Below are 21,232 nucleotides of genomic sequence, written 5' to 3' on the forward strand. Positions count from 1 at the left end.
CATTTCTGGTAGAGGCTGAGGTGGACACCCAGCAGTCTCAAGAGACAGGCACCACCCATGTTTCCGAGGAGGTCTGCAAACACCACCCTCCCCCGTGAAGCCCTCCGACCCCTAGGGAAGGAAGGAAATTCTTCTAGGCCATTGCGGGACTCAGGGCGCCGGCCCACCTGCCCCCCAGCCGGCTGCAGGCCCGAGGGTGGTCTGGCTGTGGCAGCTGGGGCCCAGATGTTCTCTGGCCCGAAGCCCCCAGACAGGAGGCGCTAGAGCTCGCCCTCCCCCACGTGGTCTGACCCAAACCCAGTGTGGGAGTGGAGGAGCCCTCCCAGACACCCCCACTTCCCCGTCACTCCCAGCCCAGCCTGGGCTGAAGAGTGCAGACACTGCAAGTGCAAGCTGGGCCCTCCGTTCCCTTTCTGAACCTCTCTACTTCTCTGAATAGTACATGAGCGCCCCTGAATTCCAGAAGCCCCTTGCTTCCCACTCCCACAGGCCATCACCCCCAGAGCAGGCCAACTTCCCATCCCAGACAGCCTGTGGACCCACCAGCTAGCCCTCCCCGCCCGCCCTCCAAGGCCACTTTCTAACAATCTCTGTCTCTCTCTCCTCTCATCCTTCCCCATGCGATGCCGGGAGCTGGGGCCTTTTAAAACCACCCTGGCCAAACCCTTCAAAGGCTCCCCTCTGCCTGTGGGACACGGATGAATTCAGTCCACGGTCCTGGCCTATCTCCAGATGAGGCACACACCGGCCCTTCTGGCTGGGATGCCAGCCTCTCTCCACCTTGGCTGGGCCCCCGGCCACAGAGTAGTCTCCTCGACTGCCAGCACACCCTGCCCTGGCCCCGGCCTTGTTATTCCGGGGCATGCTGACATGCTTTTGGGAGAGTGATCTGACCACTGTTGGCCACCCCCTTGAGGTTGGGGCAGGAATCTCTGTCTTCCTCTTTCCTTTCCAAGAAGGAAGCCCCCAAGCATTCATGCTGAAGACACTGCTTACGCCTCCCCTGGTTCCACAGCCCACCGTGTGCACACAGTACCTGCAGCCACATGGGAGACAGGCCAGGGAGGTGGAGCAAGACTGGGCCTCTGCCCTTTGGGCGGCCCCTGCTTCTTGGAGAGGAGACGCTTAACCAAACCAGAGCATGTACTGACCAACACCGGAGCAGCACATGGAGCCTGCACTGGGGACCCAGATGGCAGAGCCTGGCAGGTCCCCCAGGAGCAAGGGGCAGAAATCCAGCCCCTGCTCACTCGGGGCTCCTTCCAAGTAGTCAGCTGTGGGGCTTTGGAGTGGCCTGAGCTGTTCATCTGCACGGAAGTGCCTCAAAGTCTCATTAAAAATGTTTGGGTCCCCGTGAAGCTCTATCATACCCAAGGTCCCCAGGAGACTGGGGCAGAAGTGGGGTGAATGGACTTCATGCTTTGTAAAGTCAGGAGTGCTGCTAAAAGAAGTGAAGCTTTGAAAGCTTCAAGTCCTGCACCTGCCCACAGTCCCCCCTAACCAGCTTTACTGGGAGCAAGTGTACATCAGATAGAATGCCAGTCTGGGTGTAGGTGGGAGCCTGGACCACTGCCAGACACTCCTATAAGTGCCACTTCCTTTGTGGCATGAATGAGTGTACTTGGGTGCCTGGGGGAGCTCAGTCGGTGAAGCGTCTGCCTTTGGCTCAGGTCATGATCCTGAGATGGAGCCCCACATCGGGTTCCTGCTCAACGGGCAGCCTGCTTCTCTCCACACACTTGTATGCTCTCTCAAACAAATAAATAAAATCTTTAAAAAAAAATGAGTGTACTTGTAGGATGCAAAAAGGAAAGAAAAAGTAAAAGAAAAAAGGGAAAGAGAGGAGGGAAGGAGGGGCAGGGACTGATCTGCAGGCAGGGGGATCAGCAGGTACAAAGGCCTAGCATATCCTGTACATGGTGGTGGAAACACAGCTGATGCAGGAAAAGTAGAAGCTGGTGATGCTGCTGGCCATGAAGGCCTCGAATGCCAGGCCCAGGGGACAGGATCCTGCCCTCACTCTCTCTCCTGCCGAGGCATCATGATGTGGCTTTTTCACCTTCCACGGCAGCCACTGGATGACCCCCATATGGCTGCTGCCTCCTGCCCCATGCCCAGAGTTCTGGGGTCCTGGGGTCCCAGGCCCCGCCATCCTACCTTTCACCTACCTGCCACCCACAGAGAAGTCGGACACAGCATAGTAGTAGGACTGCAGCACCTTTGGGTCCTTGAAGATGTCATCCCCAAATGTGTTGAGCCGATCCAGGGAGATGAGGAGCTCAGTGCTGGTGACCCACTCCTGAGGGGCGGGGGGTAAGGATGGAGGAAGGAAGGCATTAGTAGGCTCCTGAGTACTTGCTCTCACCCTATTCTGTGTGAAGGTCCAGCTGGCTGCCCTGGGAGGGGAGTGGGGTCTCCTAGGACCCAGGGACAAGCTTAGACAAATCTTATTAGATTTTAGATAAATCCCCGAGAACGGTGCAGAAATAAGGAGCCTGTGCTTTGGGATTGAGCCGGTCCAGGTGCCAGGCCACTTACTGGCTATGCAACTCTGGACAGTTACTCAATGTCTTGAAGGCTTGGTTTCCCCATCTGTAAAATGAAACAAGGGATTGTGCCAACCCCACAAGGGTGTTTAGAGGGTAGCCAACGTCAGCAGTGGGGCATGGGGTCTGGCACATGCTCAGTAAGTGGCCAGCCAAGGTGCTGGGGGACAGGGCTGAGGAAGCCCATCCTATAACTTGTCATGCTGGTCACTTAACCTCTCCCAACGGCTTCTGCACCCCCATCCTAGAGCTGAGCAGAAGGAGGACATGTCCCGGTGCCCAGCTGGGCCTGATGTGGGCAGGTCCCCAAATGCACAGACTCCTGCAGCAAGTCACCTGCCCCAGGTGACATCTGTCCCTACAAGAGCAGGGACTTGGGGCCCTTTGTTCTCTCGGCACCCCAGCTCCCAGGCTCTGGCTGGCTCGTCACAGGTGCTCAGTAAATACTTGCTGATCGCTGAATGACACCTTCCCCTGGAAGAGCATGGCGGGGAGGAAGGGGAGAAGGCACGTGAAGGCTGACATTTTCATCTGCCTGCTGTTATAATCAGAGGTACACAGAGGCAGCTCCGGCTGAATTTTAATCAGCATTTTAATTCAGCCCAGGAGCTCCTGGTTTAGCAATCAGGCCCATCAGGGCTGAAACAAACTCTGGCAAAGTCTGTCTTTGGGCCCCAGCATGACGCAGGCCAGTGGGACTCTGCTGCTCCCTCTAAGCTCAGTGGCTCAGTCAACCCACTGCCAGGGCCTGGGGCCTCTGCCCAAGGATGTCTTTGCTGGGGAGGGAGGGTCCAGCACCTGAAATACTTCAGCGGAAGCCTCAGCACTGAGCAGGGCTTATAAGTGCTCCGACACCCCGCAAATCACCTGGCAAATGTCAGTGTGCCTTCAGGGATCTGGTTAAAATGCAGCCTCTGATGGAGAGGTCAGGGGTGGGGCCTGGGCTTCTGCACTTCTAGCAAATGCCCAGGTGGTGTGGATGCGGCAGGTCCCTGGGTCAGCTGACAACAAGAGCTGGTGCCTGGGGCTGGAGAGTGTGCACAGTTGGGGGCTGGCGAGAGAAGGGGAATTGGTTCTCTCAGCCCAAGTCGTATGAGGCACTCCCCGATGCCGTAAAGGTCATTTTAGGGCAAACCACATCTGTGACGTACGACGGGCTTTTGCAGCTTGTGATGGCCCCAGCTAAAACCACGGATGGGGTCTTGGGTGGACTTTGCACAGACCTGCGGTCTGGGATGTGGCATTAAGATGCAGGAGGCAGGGAGCCCCTGCTCCGGCCAGCACCCTACAGCAGAGACGCTCAGGTGGCCACTCGGATCTGGTGGCTGGATTCTGCTTCATGGGGAACAGAGGGACCCAAGACCCAGCAGCCACGCACCCACGTCTTTCATTACTTCTCACCCTGAAATGCTCCAAGTCCTCAGAGGAAGCACCTTCCCAGAGCTGCCAGGAGGGGAGGACAGAAGGGCAAGATGGACTTGCCTTTCATCTGTCCGCTTCCCCCTGGGAGCAGAGGAGGGTAGGGGGCAGCATTTCTGAAAACACTGCTTCTCTGTTGGGGACAATGTCTAGCACATATGAGACAGCAAGTCAGAGAGGGGCCTTAGCCTGAGCCTCTGCTCTGGGGTGATGGCTCAGACCCAGGAATGGGGGGTCTGGCCCTCTGCTCATCTTCAGATGACCTTGGCTAATAATTTGTAATCTACAGAGTCTGGAGCCCTGTGGGGAAGAAATTGTCATTTTAAACAGAATCATGATGATGACGTGACCATTTTGAATAAGACAAGGAGGGCTGGGCATCTGGACGTGTGATTCTGTACCTTGAAGGATTAGCCTTGCCCAAAGAGAGGTCAGGCCTTTGCCCCCTGCTCCTGGGAGGTCACTTCTAAGCCCCCAGAACACCCTGCTTGAGAAGAGTGTCTTTTTTCACCTGCGGTCTTGGGTCACTCCGGTCTATGCTAACAACTGGTTTAGGGGGTGCCTCGGGCCACATGGGATCAGCTTGCCCTCTAGGGGAGCTGACGACGGTCACAGTCAGCCGTGCAGGCCATCAGCCACGTCTATGTGACCAACTCCAGGGTACAGGGTATAGGGGAGCCTCCCTGTTGGCAATACTCTGCACATTGTCACATCGTTGCTGGGAGAAATAAGTGCTGTCGCCATGAATCTACCAGGATCGGACAACGGGAAGCTCCACATCCGGTCCTCCCTGGACCCTGCTCCAGGCACCTCTGGTCCGTTTTGAGTTTCACGGATTTCTTGAGTTCTGTGAGTCCTTCGAGAGAATCACTAGACTTGAGGGAGGTCCTGGCGACCCCGAACCAGCCCTGGCAGGGACACAATTTCTTTCTGGGCCTAAGTGTTCCCTCTAGAAATAAACAGGAATTCTGACCCTTGCCCCCTCGTTATCGCTGACTGGCAAAGGGAACGTTCTGAACCTGTCAAGGGAAGGGATGGCTGTCTTTCTCAGCACAGGAAACTCTGGGAAGTAGACTAGAGGGCTGTCCAGTGCCCAGAAACATCGCACAGACCCCCACATCTGTAGGTGAAAGGTCACTGACACACAGGAATAAGGACGTGCCTGGGTGCCAAAACTGGTAGGGCCACAAGCCTGGGCAGACGTGGGTGGGCTGGACAGGGGGGCCTGTGTGAATGGACACAGCTACAAGCCTGCTATTCTTTCTTGGCCATGAGGACGAGAAGGGTAAGCCACCTCGAGCTCTTCCCTGAAAAGTGTGATTGAGCACCTCTTACGTGCCAAGCACTGTGCTGGCGGTGTTTGAGTTGACTGCTGACACCAAGCAGTTTAAATGAAAATTCATTAAAATGAAACCAGACTTAAAAATTGAGTTCCTCGGTCATGCCAGTCTCATTCCTAGCACTCTAGACATGTGGGTAGTGGCCACCACCCTGGAGGGCACAGCCAGACACCATTTCTGTCACTGCAGGACGTTCTGGAGAGCGCAGTGCCAGCTTAAAGCACAGAACCAGGACTGCGATTCCTAAACTTATGTTCTTTTCTCGTTTCTCATTTTATCATCATAAAAACCCTTGGGGACACAGAGGAAGGAAGCAAGGCCCTCCGAAGGGTGTTCTAGAAGGTTCTAGAAAGAGCCCCAGTAAGGAGTCAGGACACTCAGGATCTGGTCTGGGCCCTTCCACGAACTCATGTGTGGCCCTGGGAAACAGTCTCTGCCATCCAGGCCTCCGCCTCCCCACCCAAGTCAGGAAGGGGCCAGGAGAGCTGGTGGCTGTCACAGGGCCCCCGGGAGCCCCAGGGCTCTGCTGCTGCAGGCTGCGCAGGGGTTCCTGCATCAACCTCACTGTCGGCATCTACAACACGTTGAGACGCCACCAAGGCCTCTGTTGTTTGAGGTCTGAAAACTGTGGCATCCCATAGGAAGCCCTGCGTCCTCCCACTTTTTCCTGCGCTCCCCCAGTCCTGGGGACCCAACCCACCAAGCCCGCTCCTCTCTGACCTGCAACACAGGGCTCTCCTCGAAGTTGTAAGCGCTGGGCCGGCCCTCCAGGGTGGAGAAGGCCACGTTGCCACCGCTCAGTGGGGAGATGTCACTGAACTCCGAGGTGCAGAAGGCCACCCGCTCGTCATCGCCAGGGCGCAGGTACTGACCCTCGGGCCTGCCGTAGGTCTTCTGGCAGGAGGCACTGTAGTACTGGTAGGGCTCCCATGGGCCGCCAGCACGTGTGCGCTTGTAGATGGCAAAGCTCTCGGGGCGGCTGGTGTGGAACTTCAGCCTCACGTAGGTGATCTCGTAAGCTTTCCCTGCAGCAGGAAGGCAGGGACCCATTTTACAGCAGGGAAGGGAGGGTCAGAGTCCTGGCGCAAGGGACAGTGGGAGGGCGGCCTTGTGTAAACTCTCTTGGGTGGGAGGTTAGAGGCTGTCTAGAGCGCCGTGCTTGCAGTGCCATGATCAATGAGCGATGCCTGTCAGGGGCACCGGACCCAGAGGGAGAGCTTCCTGGGTACCTGCCATCCCTTGCTTCGGCCACCTTGCCTCCCTGCATGGGAACCTGCATTGTCAGACCCCTGATGGGCAGCCAACTCTTTTTGCTCAAATATCTCTAGCAACAGCATGTTGCCACATCCTGAAGAAGGCTGCTTTACCATTAGAAAGTTATTTCTTTTACTACACCCCAGCAAAGCCAATCCTTCCACCTGTGTCTTTGGGCTCATTCCTCTCCAGTGACTTCACACCTTTGGAGTCTAGAGACACCCTGTTCCAACTCCCCTAAGCCCCAGTGCGACCCTCCCAGGACCCTCTATTCTTCCAGTGTCCATCTAATGTCTCTTTTGGTCCAAATTTCTCAAGAGAAGTCTGCATCTGCTTGGCTCCACGGCCTCACCTCCCAACTTGGCCTGCAGTCCACTGCAATTCAGCTTCTCTGGGCTGCTCCACGGACACTGCTCTTGGAAAGCTCCCTCACCAACAGCCCTCCATGGCCACAGCCAGGGGCCTGGCAATTCCCCCAGGCTTCTGTGCAGCCCCCCTCTTGGGTCATGCTCCTGGGCTGCTCCTCAGACCCCTGCTCATCCCTCCCCCAGGGCCTCCTCTTCCAGTAGCTTGAACCCCACTCCCCTCTCCCACACTGCCGCTGCCCACACCAAGAGAATGGGGGAGCTTCCTTCCAGCTTGGGCCCCGCCCTGCCTTCCTCTCCACCAAGCCCAGCTCCCACCATCGTGTCCCAGGAGGAGCCACAACAATGAATTTAGATCCCCCACAGTGATTCTGAGCTGTGCTGGAGGCCGGGATGGGGAGGAAGGCTATGGGCAGGGAGCAGAGTGGGCAGGGAGGGAAGGGTCCCTACACCCTCATCGGAGCTCAGGGGGTGTCAGGGAGCAGTGCCACAAGAACGGAAGAACCAAGTAGTGCTGGGGGATGGGAAGCTATGGAAGAGGACTCTGGAAGAGGACTCGCTGGGAGCCCGAGGGGGACTGTTTCTGGGCTGGGGGGCTGGGCTGGGGGAGGCAGGGGGGGAGCCTCCACAGCTTGGTGAGCATCCCCCAGTCCTGCTTCTCCCCTCTTTTTTTTAAAGATTTTATTTATTTATTCATGAGAGACACACAGAGAGAGGCAGAGACAGAGGGAGAAGCAGGCTCCCTTCAGGGAGCCCGATGCAGGACTCGATCCCAAGACCCTGGGATCAAGCCCTGAGCCGAAGGCAGATGTTCAACCGCTGAGCCACCCAGGGGCCCTGAGCATCAGCCCCTCTAAAGCAAGAGCATGCATGTCTGCAAAACAGGCAAGACATCAAAGGCTGATTTGGAAGGTGAATGCTGACTGTTATACGCTCCTCGTCCCCTCTCCCCCGTTCATCACCGGAGAACCACCTGCTCATTAACCTGCATTCCCTCACTGGATGGAGCTCAGACCAGCACCTGGCCTTTCCTTTCTAGGCTCTGCCACCCTAGCACCTTGCAAAGTGCCCAGTGCCTGAGCAGGCACCACGAGTGTCTACACATATACAAACAGGTGAACAAATGGTCACCGGTCCTACCGTGGCTGGTAGCCTCTCGTCCCCAGGGCAGCATGAGACCCTCTGCTTCCTGTATCTGCTTTCTTCTCTCTGCCCTGGGGCCCAGATACCACCGGGGGCCTGGCCCTCGCCGCACCTCTGTCCCTGTCTGCAGTCTTCCTTACCAACCCAGGAGACATCACTTCAGTCTCCCCTGTTTAAGCATCTTGGTCACATGTAGGCACTGAAACTACAAAACTCAGAAGAAAATACAGGAGCAGATCTTTGTGACCTGGGCTGGGCAAAGGTTCCTTAGATGTGACACCAAAAGCCCAAGTGACAGAGATACGTTGGTCCTCATCGGAGTCAAAATTGTCTGTTTCTAAAGATGCTACTGAGAAAATGAAAACCCACAGGATGCGAGACGATATTTGCAAATTCATATCTCAGAAGGGATTTACCGAAACTATACAAACAACTCTTATAACTCAATAAAAGACAACCCAATTTTTTTATTTATTTATGATAGTCACACAAACAGAGAGAGAGAGAGAGGCAGAGACACAGGCAGAGGGAGAAGCAGGCTCCATGCACCGGGAGCCCAACGTGGGATTCGATCCCAGGTCTCCAGGATCGCGCCCTGGGCCAAAGGCAGGTGCCAAACCGCTGCGCCACCCAGGGATCCCAAGACAATCCAATTTTAAAAAATGAGCAAAGCATCTAAACAGACATCTCTCCAAAGAAGATACACAACTGGCCAATAAGCACATGAGAAGATGCCCAACATCATGAGCCAGAAGGGCAATGCAAATCAAAACCACCGTGAGACACCACTTCACTCCCCTAAGCTGGATATAATAAAAAAGACAGATAAAAACAAGTGCTGGCGAGGATGTGGAGAAACTGGAGCCCTCCTACACGGCTGCTGGGAATGCGAGATGGCGTGGCTGCCGTGGAACACAGCCCGGTGCTTCCTGCAAAGGCCAACACGGAATACGCAGGATGCAGCAGTTCCACCCCGAGGCTTGTGCGCAAGCAAAGAAGGGGAAACATGTGTCTGTGCAAACGCACACGGCTGTTCACAGCAGCATTACTCATAATATCCAAAGGCTGGAAACAACTCAAATGTTTGTCAACTGACACATGAATCAATAAAATGTGATATGTCACACGGCGGAATAGTGTTCAGCAATAAAAAGTAATGATGGTCTGGGACGCCTACGTGGCTCAACGGTTGAGCGTCTGCCTCTGGCTCAGGGCATGACTCTGGGGTCCTGGATCGAGTCCTGCATCAGGCTCCCACAGGGAGCCTGCTTCTCCCTCTGCCTGTGTCTCTGCCTCTCTGTGTGTCTCTCATGAATAAAAAAATCTTTAAAAAGTAATGATGTTCTGACATATGCTACAACGTGGATACATCTCGAAAACAGTAGGTCGAACGAAAGAGGCTAATCACAAAAGACTGCACATCATATGATTCCACTTATCTTGAGCATCCCAAGTAGGCGAACCCATAAAAACAGAGTAGATTAATTAGTGGTTGCCAGGGCCTGGTGGGAGGAGTGGAGGCTGGGGGGCAGACACAGCAAGCAGGTGCAGGGTTCCTTTTGGGGGTGATGCAAAGTTCCAAAGGCAACAGTGGGGATGGGGACACAATTCTATGAGCAGACTAAAATGCACTTACACTTTTAACGGGTGGACTGGGGATGCCTGGGTGGCTCAGTGGTTGAGCGTCTGCCTTTGGCTCAGGGTGTGATCCTGGGGTCCTGGGATTGAGTCCCATATTGGGCTCCTTGCAGGGAGCCTGTTTCTCCCTCTGCCTGCCTGTGTCTCTGCCTCTCTGTCTTTCATGAATAAATAAACAAAATCTTGAAAAAACAAAAACAAAAAACTAGACCTCACATCCATTAGGATGGCCATGATTCGAGACAAAAAAACACCTATTCACAAGTGATGGCGAGCAGGTGGAGAAACACAAGCCTTGTGCATGGTTTATGGGAGCATAGAATGGTGCATTCGCTATGAAAACGTCTGGCACTTCCTCAAAAAGGTGAAAAGGGAAGGACTCTATGATCCCGCAATTTGGGCACATACCCCAAAGAACTGAGAGCATGGTTTTGCACAGGCATCTGCACACCCGTGTTCATAGTGGCCCTATTCACCACAGCCAGAAAGTGGAAAGAAAACCCATGTGTCCATCCAGGGATAACAGACAAACCATGGTCCACCCACACCATGGAATAGCATCCGGCCTTGAAAAAGAAGGAAATCCAGACACATGTTACAACACGGATGGAACCCAGGGACATTGTGTGGAGTGAAGTAAGCCAGGAACCAAAGGACAGATACTACAATTCCACTTACGTTGGGTTCATAGTGATGGAGAAGGGAGTGGCGGGGGCCAGGGGCTGGTGGTGGGGGCAGTCCATGTCTAACAGGAACAGAGTTTCAGTTTAAGAGGGAAAAGTTCTGTGGGTAGATGGTGGTGACGGTTGCACAACAGTACAAGTGGTTAAGATGCTTAAGCTTCATTTTATGTCTATTTAACACAATAAAACAAAAAATAGGAAACATATCTACGTGCATCGGCCCTTTAGGAAGGCATTTTGGAGGCACGGATGAAGAGCCGTGGAAGTATCCCCTGCCTCTGGTGAAATCATCCCACTTTTGGGAATTCAAACGAGGAATGGAGACTAAATGCATGAAAACGTTCATCCAGGTGTTTTCTTAAAAGGAGAAACACAGGAATCATCAGCATCCAATAAATGGAAGGATATAAATTCACAGGATGACCAAAGCCGTAGAAAAACAGCTGGCAGTGAGCTTGTATGACACGGGGAAAGCTTAAGCCATAATGCTGAATTGAAAGACATAAGATCATACGTTCAGAATCATCAGATTATTATTTAAAAATCCCTGAAGAATAGACAGAAAAGAGAGACATCAAACGAGTCAGCGTGGTGTCCTCCGGGCAGAGGCCGCGAGTGGCATTTCTTCAACTGTTCTACATTTTCCTATTTTTCTTTCACAAAGCTTGTTCTAATTTAAAAACTGGAGAAAACACGTTTAAAAAAAATCCTTTTTTTTTTTTTTTTTGAAAAGCAACCGCCTTGCCATGTTCTGTTTCCAGTGTTTTTCAAAGTTCTGTTACGGCACAGCTTGGCACCGTAACTCCGAGTCCCTGAAAAGAAAGCATGTGTCATAAACCGAGTCAGTGTCTGGGGGCAGCCTGGTGGCCACGTCTGTTCCGAGGTTCAGGCTTCAGAGCCAGGCAGGGGCTTAGCCCAGATGTGCACTCACGGGAGCATGCGGGGTGGAGGCCGCAGCGGGTCCCACGGCCCAGACTCCTCTGTAAACATCTAGCAGCCAGACACATCGCGGGAGGGGAGCTTGGAGCCACTTAAAAGGTAGCTGGCAGCTAGAAGCGTGATCGGAAAAAGGCAGTCGCTGGGATTTCATGCAAAGAAGCAACATCACGCACTAGGAAGCACCACGGCTCTTCCTCTTCCTTGCCAAGCCAGGAGGTGAGAGGAGACACAGGAACATCACAGACACTCGGCAGGGACTTTTTGTTACAAGAGTTAATTAGAAGGGCCAAGAAAACAGCTTAATCCCAGCTTTGTGATGAAAAGGTTTCTGCCAAAGGCAACCCAAAAGCGGGGGAAGGAAGCAGCCCCAAGATCTTCTAAGCAGTGACAAGAATTAAATTCGCAGCCTCTACCCATACCCTTGCAAGCTCCGGGGGATGATGAGGCTTCAGGGTGATTAAGATAGGTGTGTTCCTGTTAGGAACGCTGGGCCAAAATGTCATTCCCAACTGTTAACAGGGACAACACTGCTTGGGAGCACATAGATCTGCCTCCTAGCAGCCCAATATGCTGTTCCCCCTACCTGAATGCTGTTCCCTCTCCTCCTCACCTGTCTGGCTCCCATGCGCCCCTGCTCATCCCTCTGGCTTAGCCCACGGACCACATACCCCAGCCTGAGTCCAGTGTGGAATGCCCTTCTTCCCACCTTTCCTGGCTCATGGCCACTCCCCCCTCATCAGTGCCTCCCCCCCCCCCCCCCAGCCTCCCTGGGCTTCTTCATCCAGTTCTTAAAAGATCTGCCCATCTGTTCCACTAGTTTGTGACCCTCTTGGGACAGGGCATGGGACTCCTTAGAGCTGAGCACAGTGCCCGGCACACAGTAGGTGCTCAATAAATGCTTGCCATATGAGCAAGTAAAGGTGAAGCATGATTTGTACCTTCAAGGAGTTTATGATCCAGTGAATGGGTTGAGGCAGGGAGGTCTGACAATGCCGCTGATATTTTGCAAGCCACAACCCCTGAATGCATCTGTTGTAGAACAGTCAGCATTTAGTAAGCACTTACTATGTGCCAGGCACCATGTTAAGTACATTACTCAGCACCTTAAGGCTAAGACCTCAAACAGTTGCATCACTGTGCCCGTCTTACTAACAGGGAGCCTGAGGCTTAGGCAGGAGAAAGGGCCTCGCTCAATGTCACGCAGAATCTAGCTATGTCTCTACTTGACTGCAGGCTTGTCTGCCCCCAGAGTTATGGCCTTGAACTAGGCCACTCTCGTTCAGGAATCTGTGGGTGCCCAGACACAAGGGGCTGCCCGGGAAGGAGGTGCTGGCACCCACGGAGACTGCGAGGCCACCCAAACCAGCACCAAGCACGTCCTCTCCAACCAGCTGGGGCATAAAGCCCATCAGGAATGACACCAGGGCGGTCACAAAACCAAGCCGCTCACATCCGGCACTGACAAGCAGAGTGCGCTCGGAACACAGCTTATTTTGGGAAAGTGGAAACAAAACAAAGCTCTTTAATTGGAGCCATCTGGGAAGCAGTGGCCCGGGGGTGGGGCTGGATGGGGCAGGGTGGGGAGCTGAGCTGGGAATGTGTGGGCGAAGCCACCCTGCCCACTGCGGGCATGAGAACCAGGTGGGGAGAGCTGCTCCCAGCCTACAGGGGAACCACTTGGCCCTATCACAGTCATTCGCTGCTCCTGTCTTCCTCTCCCACCCCAGGTCTTGGCAATTTGGGGTACAGTGGGTCCGTGAGGAGCTAGGGAATCCCCATGAGCACAATGCCAGGTGCCATGGGAGCCTGGCTGGCTGAGAACTGGGCCCATCACGGTTCTCTTATCTTTGAACCAAGAGTCTACACCCTAAATATGAATCAAGATTGTCAAGCACACTAACCTGGAAAGAGCAAATAGTTTCATCTGATTGATTATTGCCTAGGGCTTTGTGTTAAGAAGGATTCTCAGGTCTGATCGGCCGATGTGACTGAAACGTACAAATGACCCATTTGCAAAGGGAGGCGGCAAGGCATTCAAGGCCACTGCAGTAAGTCCAGGAACAGAAGAGGAGCTCAGTGAAAATGGTGGAGAGGACGGCAAACATGAAGGCTATTCCAGAGAATGATCTAGTGATCTGGTGAGTGCTGAAGGCAAAGGAGGGAAGAATCACAGCTCACACCCAAATTTCTTGCCCTGGTGCATGGAGAGATGGGAGAAGGATGCCTTTCCTTTTTAATTTCCTTTTATTTTATTTTTTTTAAGATCTTTTAAAATTTATTTATTCGAGAAACAGACAGAGAGAGAGGCAGAGACACAGGAAGAAGAAGCAGGCCCCATGCTGGAAGCCCGATGCGGGACTCGATCCTGAGTCTCCAGGATCATGCCCTGGGCTGAAGGCAGCACTAAACCATTGAGCCACCTGGGCTGCCCCTTTTTACTTTTAAATACACATAAAATTTGCCATCTCAACTTTTTTTTTTTTTTTTTTTAGAGAGAGAGAGAGAGCACACACATGAGAGTGAGTGGAGGGGGGAGGGAGAGAGAGAGAGAGAGAGAATCATAAACAGGCTCCACGTCCGGTGCAGAGCCCAACATTGGGCTCAATCTCATGACCCTGAGATGATGACCTGAGCTGAAATTAAGAGTTGGACACTTAGCCGACTGAGCCACCTACTTTTTTTTTTTTTTTTTTTTAATTTAAGTCACCTCTATGCCTAACACGGGGCTTGAACTCACAACCCTGAGATGGAGAGCTGCATGCTCTTCTGACTGGGCCAGCCAGGCACCCCATCTTACCCACGCTGAAGTACACAGGCCACCAGAAGTAAAGTACATTCACACCGTTGCGCAGCCCTCACTTCCATCCACCTCCAGAATTCTCTTCACCTTGCCGAACTGAGAGTCCTCACCCCACGAACAACTTCCCACTCCCTCCCGTTCCCTGCCCCCGGCACCCACCATTCTACTTTCTGTCTCTAGAATTAGGGTGTTGTAAGGCCTCATATAAGTGAAATCACATGGCATTTGTCCTTCTTAGCATAACGTTCCTCCACGTAGCAGGTGCCAGAACCTCTCTCCTCTCCCAGGCTAATCGATAGTCCATTGCATGTATATCCCACGTTTTGCTTATTCGTTCATCTCTCCATGGACACTTGAGTTGCTTCTGCCCTGGCTATGGTGAGGAGTGCTGCAATGACTGGACCCTAGGTTTGAGGGCTGTGTGACATCCGAGGGCTGACATTCAGGAGGACCTTACCTGGTCAAGAGCTCAGGGGGAGAGACTAGGAGAGAGGTGCAGGGGGAAGTCCTGAATGTCCCCCTGGGATCCCCACAGGCACAGCCAGAGTACTTCTGATGGCGGGAGGGCAGGGGAAGAGAGGGGGAGGTGGCTGGAGCGGGATGGAGGGATGGGACCTTGGGGAGGGCTGGGGCCCCGGGAATGCCACAGCTTAGGAGTTCGGGATGTATCTGGAACACTGTCGAATCCTGTGCTCATGCACTGCTGCACTTGCTCCCTGGTTCCCAACAAGGGAACGTGCTGTGGCCATGAGGTGCTGGCATTCACATCTGCTCCACCCTTTACGTGCGTTGGGGCCTTGGGCAAAATACCTAACCTCCTGGGGCCTTAACTGGGCAAGTGACATGAACGAGGTGCCTCATCTGCCTTTCCTTTTTTAATTGCTTTGCAAAACGGGCATAACAACAGGGCTTAAGGAGTTAAAACACCTGCAAAGCACTGGGAACAGTTCTAGCACACACGTGGCATGTCCGAGGCTAAACACCCGCTGCTGTGCCCCTCATTCACCGCACCAACATTCAGCAAGCTGCCCCTGCGCAGGGCGTGGGGGGCCTGTGCCGAGCGCCATGGTGAGGCTGTGACGACAGGCATTCCCTCTGCATCCCAGAGCAAGGGATGGACACATGCCCAAACCCCAGTGCAGCACGACCCTCTGTGAAGGCAGGGGGTTGCCCAAAGGAGGGCCCCTCTAAGCTGAGGGGGGCTGACAGCGGCCTGCGCACTGCTGTATCCCGAGGGCCTGGCACAGAGCCTAGCACATAGTAGGTGCTCAACTGGACTTTGGGACTTCCGGCTCCTGCGAATCCGGTGGGTCCTGAGGAGCCCAGGCCAGGGGGAGGCGGCCAGGACCAGCTGGGCCCAGGGGCTGCGGGGTGGCTGCTTCTGTGCGCGGAGGCCAAGCAAGGCTGCTGCCCTGACCCTCGATCCGCGTAGAGCCCAGCGTTCCAGCCAGAACCTCCAGGGAGAAGGCAGGAGGCCGCAGCCCCCCGGCCCCAGCCCCGGCCAACGCAAACACGGCCGCCCACTCAAAAAGGAAGACGCCATGCAGCCAAAGCTCCGGACACCCAGCTGGCTCAGGGGCTTGGCAGGGCCCGGCAGGGGCCTCCTGACGTCCAGCCCCCATGGTCTCCCCCTGGTCCCCTCCGCTCCAGCCATCCAGGCCGCCAGGTCCAAGAACACACACAGCAATCTCCCCCTTGACCTGAAACGTCCTTTGCTCTTCTGTCAGCTTCCGCAGACACCGAGTATGTTCCCAGAGCATAAATCCTCATTCACATCATCCTGGGCTTCACCCGTCTCCTGGCAGGGCATACCCCAAGGCCAGCACAGCCGAGGCTCAGTCAACAGTGGGCAGCCAGCTGGACTGCAAAAGGCACAGAGAAGGCCTGCACACGAGCTGTGGGACCTGCAGTGAGAGAGAGGGCAGGCAAGAGCCCACCTGCTTTCTCCTGCAACCCCCCCCCCACCGGACAGCTCAGCGCTCACTAGCTCAGGAACTCAAGGATTTTCCTGTTATTGCAGGAGATTCTCAGAAATCCAAGGAAGTGTTGGAGTGAGAAGGAAGATTCTCTCCACCCTCACCAAAAACCAAGGCTCAGACCAGCCTAACCCAGCAGCTTATCGTTCCCAAGTGCAGCACCATCTGGGCAGGACCCCAGGGCCTGCCAAGTACTGTCTGTGTGACCCTGGACAATAGACTTTACTTTGGGAGCCTCAGTTTCCCTGCCTGTAAAAGAACTCTGGCGGGGCTGGGGTTCTTAGCACTAGCGGGGAGCCCCACCAATAGTGTCTCTCATCCCTGCTGCCCAGGCACCTCCCCCAGCCTGCCCGCTGCCCTGGACCTCCGTGGAGGGCCAGGAGCCGCCAGACCCTGCTGCTGCCTTTCATCCCAGACAGGAAGGCTCAGCTTGGCGACTCTGGGATTTGGAACAGATGTCTGTGAGCTCACAGGGGGCTGGGAAAGCAGCGACCTCCATCCCGGGGCTGACCAGCCGCCCCTCCCTCCCCTGTCCCTCACCCTGCTCCCTCTAGGGGCCCCAGGCCAGAGCCAGCCACCCACTCTCTCCTCCCATGAGCCCCAAGGAGTGGGGGACCTGGGGAGCAGGAGACGGAGCCAGCAGAGGTGGCCACAGGACCCAGAGGGGAGGATGGGGGGCTCCGCTGGGAACACCCTGACCGCCCCAGACCTCTCCTTCCCCTGATTATGCAATCCACAGCTCAGCATGGAGCAAACCAAAGCTGAATGGAACACAAAATGGGCTGAATCTGGGGCCGCTATGGGTCTCTGGCACCCCCGGTGTGGAAACAGGGCCCAGGGGCAGGACATCTTTGGGGAGCCAGCTTGGCAGGCATTTCCCAATCCTTGGGTAGAGGCCATCCGCCAGGGAACTTCAGCCCTGAGTTGTTCTCAGCAGAGTGGCCTTGGCCGCACACAAGGACTGTCACAGCTCCTGTAAGCACGTGGCCAACCTGAGCTCATGGAGCCTGCACAACCAGCTGGGAGGTGGCCAGGCTTAGCCCTGTTTCACGGGGTGGGGACACGAGGGTACAAAGAGGTAGCAGCATTTGCCTAGTGAGTGGCTGAGCCATGCCTGCACCCAATGCTTGTTTTGTGATTTCTACTCTGTTCTGTCTCCCCAAGCAGGCAACCAAGGTCCTGAGCTGGGCCCAGAAACACAGGACGGAGGAGGGGACACTGCCATCCACTCATTCAGTCTTCTCTTCTTCATTCATACAAACACCCCAGAACCCCTCCTATATGCCTGGTGCCGCACAAGGTGACAGAAAGAACGCTGGCTCAGGGTAAGGTGTGTGTGTGTGTGTGTGAATGCTTGAGTGCAACTGTATGAGTGAGTTTAAGTGAGTGTGCAAGTGAGTGTGTGGGTTTGTGAGGATGAATATGTGAGTGAGTAGATGTGCGTGAATGTGTGAGTGTAAATGAATGAGGGTGAACGTGACTATAAGTAGATGTGTGAGGGTGAGTATGTGGACATCACTGTGGGTGCAGGCATGTGAATAGATGTAAGTGTGAGTAGATGTGTGTGGGTATGTGGAGGTGAGTGTGTGAATGTGAGTGTGAAGGTGAGTATGAATTTATCTGAGTAAATGTGTGCATGTGAGGGTTAGCATATGACTAAGTGGATGTGTGTAAGGGTGACTATGAGTAAATGTGAGTGTGTATGACTGCACATATACACATGTACAGGTGTTTATGCACACAAGTATGAGTAGATGTGTGTGTGGATGAGCACAAAAGTCTACAGATGTATGTGAGTGTATGAGTCTCTAGATAGGTGTAAGTGTAAGTGTGTGTGTGAACATATGAGTGTGAGTAGATTGTGTACGTGGATGAGCACACAAGTATGAATAGATGTATGTGTGTGTGAATGTGTGTGAGTGTATGAATGTGGGTAGATGTGTGTGGGTGTGAGTATGAATGGATGAGCATGAGTAAGTAGATGTGTGTGAGTATGGGGATGAACACATGAGTGTGAGCAGAAGTATGTGAGTGTGTATGAATGTGTGTTGAATGTATGAGTGACTAGATTGTGTGAATGTGAGTGTAAGTGTGGGTGGGTGAGCATATGAGTGTAAGTAGATGTGTGTGTGTCCTTGATGAGCACATGAGTATGAGCAGATATGTGTGTATGAATGTATCTGTATGAGTGTGGGTAGATGTGTGAGGGTGTAAGTGTGTGTGGATGAGCCTATGAGTGTAAGTAGATGTGAGTGTGTGGGTGCGCATATATGTGTCAGTAGATGTATGTGAGTGTGTATGGATGTAGACAGGTGTGTGGGTGTGAGTGTGAGCGTGTGTGGATGAGCATGAGTGTAAGTAGATGTATGAATGTGTGGATGAGCACATGAGTATGATAGATGTATGTGAGTATGCATGAACGTGTGTATGAGTGACTAGAGTGTGTGAATGCGAGCGTAAGTGTGTGTGGGTGATCATGTGAGTGAGTAGATGTGTATGTGGATGATCACATAAGTGTGAGCAAATGTATGTGAGGGTGCATGTGTGTATGAGTGACTAGATTGCGAATGTGAGTGTAAGGGTGTGAGGGTGATCACATAAGTGTGAGTAGGTGTGTGTGTAGACGAGCACACAAGTATGAATGATGTGTTATGAATGTGAGTGTATGAGTGTCAGTAGGTATGTGGGGGGGTGTGGATGAGCGTATGAGAGTGAGCAGACATATGTGAGTGGATGTGAGTGTGAGGGTCCCAGGCAGAGCTCAGCGGGTCACCGGGCCAAGCACCCGCACTCAGCAAACAGGAACAGCCCCAAATGCACACGCACCGGGCCTCCCTGCCCCCACTTTGAGCCTGGGCTCAGCCCCCTGCCCTGCTGGGTCCCCCCGACACATGTAACCCATCAGCCAGCCCCCGGCCCTGGGTCACAGAGCAGCGTGTCTCCCCCGCAGCCCCTACCCCGCCCCAGATTCCTTCCCAGGGGCCTTGGGGTTCTGCCAGCCGTCCAGCCGGCTCCCCCAGACTCCCTCCCCACACTGGTTTCCGGTCACCCGCCTCGCCAGAGACCCCGCCCCATCTAGCAGCCCCAACAGGCCAGGGGAAGCCACAGAACCCCAGGGAACTGAGCTTCTTGGGGTGCCAGGCCACAGCTGGCCGGTCTGCTGAGGGGCTCAGCGCCCACCCACCCCACTTCAATGCCATCTCCCAGCCGCCCCCACAGGGCTGTCACCCAGGCATTGCTGGGCGGAGCTCACGTAAAGGAGTTTATGCTCCAGACCTTGGAAATACGTGGGTGTCCCTATCCAGTCACTTAGCAGCTGTGTCCTTGGGCAAAGCACTTAACCTTTCTGAGCCTCAATTTTCTCATCTGAAAATTGGGGATAACCTCATATCCAAACTGCTCAGCCATGGATGTGTTTTGGAATTCACAATTTTTTACAGTTTAGAGAGATGATGTAGTTCTTATACCATAAATTGTGTTGACACCCCCAGCTGGGTTTGCCCCCACAGGCTGTACTTAAATGAGATTTCAGTAGCAAAATGTATGAATATTCACTCTAACTAGGATAAACAGGCCTATAAATAGCCTTGGGTCCTGTTCAGCAGCCAGAATGAGTTACAGAAATACTTGAATTTTCAAAGTTTGGGAAGATTTCAAATCCGCAGACAAGGGAGCGGGAACCAGTGGCCAGCTCGCTCCCCCCCCCCCTTCAAGGGCTGCAGGGGCCGCAGCAGATAAGGGGCCCAGCTCAGCGCCTGGCACACCTTGGGGCCCAGGGGGACCCGGGTGGGGCCGCACTTGGTGGGGGCGGGGGTTCTCCTATTTCCGGATGGGAGGCTGCTGAGGGAGCGCAGGGATCCGAGGGCTCTTGCGCCCGGTACCGGGCAGAGGGGCGGGAGGGGCGGCCAGGTCGGGGCGGCCAGGTCGGGGCGTCCAGCCCTGCTCAGAGGCTCGACCTCCCCGGAGGTGAATGGGGCGAACGCCTCGGCTCCCGGCCCCAGGAACACGGCCCGGACCACACACGGCCCCGCGGGGATTCGTGCGCCCCGAAGCCGAGCGGCGGGCCACGCCTGGGGGCTCCCGCCCTAGAGGGCGGCCGGCCGGGTCTCCCCGCAGTTGCGGTCCCGGAGGCCGGGCACGGTCGCCGCGTGCAGACCCGGCGCTCCGCCCCGCAGGGGAAGGGGCCCGCGGAGGCTCCCCCGCCCGCCCGCCCGCCCGCCCGCCCGCAGGCCCGGGGCGCGGCGCTCACCCAGGCGGAGCGTGATGTTGACCGAGGTGGGGTGCTGCACGCCCAGGGCCATGGACGGGCTCTGCCACCAGGTGCTGTCGTCCTGGCTGTGGAAGTCGGTGAGGTAGGCGGCGTCGTGGCGGCGCCGGGGGTCGGCGGCGTCGCAGCGCTGGCACCGCGGCCCCGCGCCCGGCGCGCCCAGGTGCGGGCAGAAGTCCTCGGGCGGGCGGCCACACGTGTGCGAGGCCTCGGCGCGCCGCCCGAACGCCGCGTTCTCGAAGCCCGGCAGGCAGCGCCGCGGCCGCCCCGCGCCGTCGTAGCACGCGCCCGGCCCCGCGCCCGCCGCCCGCGGCCCCAGCAGCGCCAGGCCCAGCAGGAGCGCGGCCGCCGCCATGGCCCCGACGCCCCGCGCCCCGCGCCCCGCGCCCCGCGCCCCGCGCCCGCCCGGCTCCGCTCGGCTCCGCTCTGCTCGGCTCCGCTCCGCTCGGCCCGGCCCCCGCCCCGCCCCGCCCCCCCCCCCCCCCCCGGGCCGCGCGGTCCCCGGCGCTCACCCCCACCTGGTGGACGCGCCCGGGAGCGCCCCAGCTGCTCCCCGTCGCGCATCGCGCCCCCCGGGGACCTGCGGCCCAGGCTCCGGCCAGCCCCGCGGTGAAGGGCCTCTCCCGGGACAGAGCCACCGCCGGCGGCCTGGGGCGGAGGCCCCCGCCCTTCCCGCCTCCCCGTTAGCTCGGAACGGCGCGCCCGCCGCTCACTTCGGGCTTCTCCCCAAGCAGACAGAGGGAGCCTAACTTGGTATCTGTCACCGAGGGCACCCAGTCCCCTCACGGTGTCGCCTCGGAGACACCGCCCCCCTTGACTCCCCGATTCACCAGTTAGTAAATCAAGGGAGAAAAGCCACCGG

General features: G+C 55.6%; 1 protein-coding gene across 2 annotated transcripts in view; it reads right to left on the reverse strand.

Moving 5' to 3' along the window:
- LAMC3 (laminin subunit gamma 3) overlaps window positions 1-20,796 on the reverse strand; it is a 58,825-nt gene extending 38,029 nt beyond the window's left edge. For both annotated transcript variants that reach the window (XM_025475512.3, XM_049114401.1), the window contains exons 1-3: window positions 20,353-20,796; window positions 6,026-6,330; window positions 2,169-2,299 (exon numbers count right to left, since the gene is read on the reverse strand). In XM_025475512.3, coding sequence (XP_025331297.1) covers window positions 2,169-2,299; window positions 6,026-6,330; window positions 20,353-20,725 — 809 coding nt within the window. In that variant the 5' untranslated portion in view covers window positions 20,726-20,796. The remainder of the gene's footprint in view (window positions 1-2,168; window positions 2,300-6,025; window positions 6,331-20,352) is intronic.
- Between the last annotated feature and the right edge of the window lie 436 nt (window positions 20,797-21,232).

This window comes from Canis lupus, chromosome 9 (assembly GCF_003254725.2).
Source record: "Canis lupus dingo isolate Sandy chromosome 9, ASM325472v2, whole genome shotgun sequence".
In the NCBI taxonomy this organism is placed as follows: Eukaryota; Metazoa; Chordata; class Mammalia; order Carnivora; family Canidae; genus Canis; species Canis lupus.